Below are 2,978 nucleotides of genomic sequence, written 5' to 3'. Positions count from 1 at the left end.
TAAGAAGGAAAATCCTCTGTTATGGCAAGCTTGGAAAGAACCCAGAAGGCTCTGATGTCAGGGTCCCAGTGTGGCAGCTGTGCAGAATCCTCCTCAGGCAGTTCCGATCCCCACTGTGCAATCCAGGACAGCTTCTGCTACTCACCATAGGCCTGCCTGCCCTGCCCCCACCACAGCCTCCACCTCTTGCATGAGGCCCCACTCCTCCCCCCTCACCCCGCCGACCCCCCGCGTGGAGTCCTCACCTCAGGCTTCTCTCCCGCCCTTCTGCCTGCTGCACACCCAGTCCTCCAGTAGGTTCGCACCACCGCGCTCAGCTGGTGCTCTGCTGCCTCCTTCTGTGTGACCCCGCAGACTAACTCTGCCTACAAAGCCTACTGAACTGAGTGGACTAGGCGCCCCAGGGTCATCCAGCCTCCAGGCTCTTTATCCTGGCGTTCCAGTCTGACTGGAACAACCACCGTTCCCACCGCCATCATGGCCGACGGGTCTGACACGGGAGGGCGTCCCTGCCACCACCGTCGACACACGGCCCCGGCCGCCACTGGCCCACCACCCACTCTGGCCCCGCAGCAAACAGGTAACAACAAGGGGACAGCTCCAGAGCTTGAGGCCGCTGCTGGGAGCTCGTTATCCAAAGGGTTGGCAGGGGCAGACGGAGACGGACGGCTACCAGACAGGAGGCAGAGGCGTTCTGCCACATGTCGCTCTCCGGTGCACTACCTGAAGGACCGCGAGACGGGTGGGCCATGGCGCGCAGGGTTCCGGGACATTGAGAACGAGCTGTTTAGTCAGGCAGTGCGGAGCCTGCCCGGGTTGCTGAAGGAACGCCAGCTGAACCTGGGCACCCTCAACAAGGTGTTCGCGTCTCAGTGGCTGAACAGCAGGCAGGTGGTGTGTGGCACCAAGTGCAACACGCTCTTCGTGCTAGACGTATACTCGGGCCAGATCACGCGCCTCCCTCTGATTCGAGACATGGTTCCGACGGTTGCCGTAGCCCAGCTGGGCTGTGGCATCCACTCCCTGGAGATGAATCCCTCTAAGACGCTTATGGCCACGGGAGGTGAAAACCCCAATAGCCTGGCCATCTACCATCTGCCGGCCCTGGAACCCATGTGCCTTGGCGACCGCCGAGGCCACAGAGACTGGATCTTTGCCATTGCCTGGATGAGTGACACCGTGGTTGTGAGTGGCTCCCGGGATGGCACCCTGGCGCTATGGTGGTTGGACCCTGACAATTCAAATGATAGCATTGCGTCGGGCAATGCCTCAGTGTCCCCCGTGTGTTCCCAAATTAGTCCCAGTGAACTGGTAGCCATTCCCAGGGCCAACAGCAACCCCTATAACCACCAGGTGCGTGCCCTTGCCTTCAGCAGCAAGAACCAGGAGCTGGGATCAGTCACCCTCGATGGCTACTTCCACTTATGGAAACCAGAGAACCACCTGTCCAAGATGCTGTCCATCAGGCTGCCCTACTTTGGAGATAATGTCTGCCTGACTTACTGCGATGATTGTTCCCTGTATGCCGTTGGCTGCCAGTCACAAATATCATTCTTAGATCCACGCCAAGACCGGCACAACATCCGAACTGCCCACTGTCAGGAAGATGACACCTGCGTGTGCTCGCTGAGCTTCTATCAGCACATCATTACGGTGGGAACAAGCCATGGCTCCTTGCTCTTCTATGACGTCCGTGCTCAGAAGTTCCTAGAGGACAGACGCGGGGGCATCCGAGGCACCTCTCCAGGGCCTGCCAGGAGGAAGCTCAAACTCAACTGTGGCAGAGGCTGGCTCAGACACGATGAAATTGTGGCAAACTACTTCGATGGTATGGAAGAATGGTCAAATGCGCTCTACACCCACTGCTACAACTGGCCAGAGATGAAGCTTTTTGTTGCTGGAGGGCCTCTCCTTTCTGCCCTTCATGGGAATTACGCTGGCTTGTGGAGCTAGGTATGGTGCTTTAATTTAAAGTACACAAATTGACCGTTTAGTTCCTTCTAACTTTCCTTTGTTGTGCAGCATTTATATGTTTAATTCCATGACTTTTTTTTTTCAGATGGAATTGTCCTGATGTAGCACCCATCCTCCATGCAGAGAAAGGAAAAAAGTCACATCCAAAATTTTTTAAGATTTTGCTCCTCTCATGCACTAAAATTTGGAATTTTTATCCAAATAATTTTGGCTAAACATTTGTTGCAATCTGTCTTTGACTTATTCACACATTCTCCTTTTTTAAGGTTATGTAGTTATATATTTTTTCTCATTACTAATATTACTAATATTACAGGATTATACTGTTTAATCATTTTTCATTGCAAAAATATAGTATATTCAGAATGTTTTCTAAGCAGAAGTTTAGAAAATGTTCTGTGTTCTGTAGAGCTAACTGCAATTTTATCACATTATTTGAAGTGTGAAGTACAGTTGGTGTTCTAGATTATTTACTCTTGGGAAGAATTCACTTGAAAATTGTGATCTTAGAGCACACATCTTCGTAGTCTTGCTTCTGAAGTTTTTTTTTAAAATTCTAGATTCTGATATTTGTATAAAAATCCCAGTTGTTTAGAATACTTAAGAGATATAAGAGTTCTTCTTAATTGAATGAATCAGCAAATCAAATCAATATTTTGTCTTTCAAGACTTATTTCTAGCTTATATCATCTTTCCTAGATAAAAGAATGCCTTTGTCCTGAAACACTTGTGAATATATTTTAATGCATTCTGTTTGAGGTACTTGCAGAGTTTCAGGGTCACCATTCAAGGCAGGGGTCTTAAGTGTAAACTTGAAGTATGGTACTGAGTGTAATGTATTCTGAACCAGGGGATTGCCTGAAGAATTTTTTTTATTTTTTATTTATTTATTTTATTTATTTATTTTTTTGACAGGCAGAGTGGACAGTGAGAGAGAGAGAGAGACAGAGAGAAAGGTCTTCCTTTTGCCGTTGGTTCACCCTCCAATGGCCGCCGCGGTAGCG

At 49.5% G+C, this 2,978-nt stretch overlaps 1 protein-coding gene across 1 annotated transcript; it reads left to right on the top strand.

Moving 5' to 3' along the window:
* The first annotated feature begins 477 nt into the window (after window positions 1-477).
* LOC133752703 (DDB1- and CUL4-associated factor 12-like protein 2) lies at window positions 478-1,953 on the top strand. Its single transcript, XM_062183070.1, has one exon. The coding sequence runs from the start codon at window positions 478-480 to the stop codon at window positions 1,951-1,953; it is 1,476 nt and encodes a 491-aa protein (XP_062039054.1).
* The last annotated feature ends 1,025 nt before the right edge of the window (window positions 1,954-2,978 follow it).

This window comes from Lepus europaeus, chromosome X (assembly GCF_033115175.1).
Source record: "Lepus europaeus isolate LE1 chromosome X, mLepTim1.pri, whole genome shotgun sequence".
Lineage (NCBI taxonomy): Eukaryota > Metazoa > Chordata > Mammalia > Lagomorpha > Leporidae > Lepus > Lepus europaeus.
The sequence above is the reverse complement of the archived record's forward strand: the minus strand, read 5'-3'. Positions and strand labels throughout refer to the sequence as shown.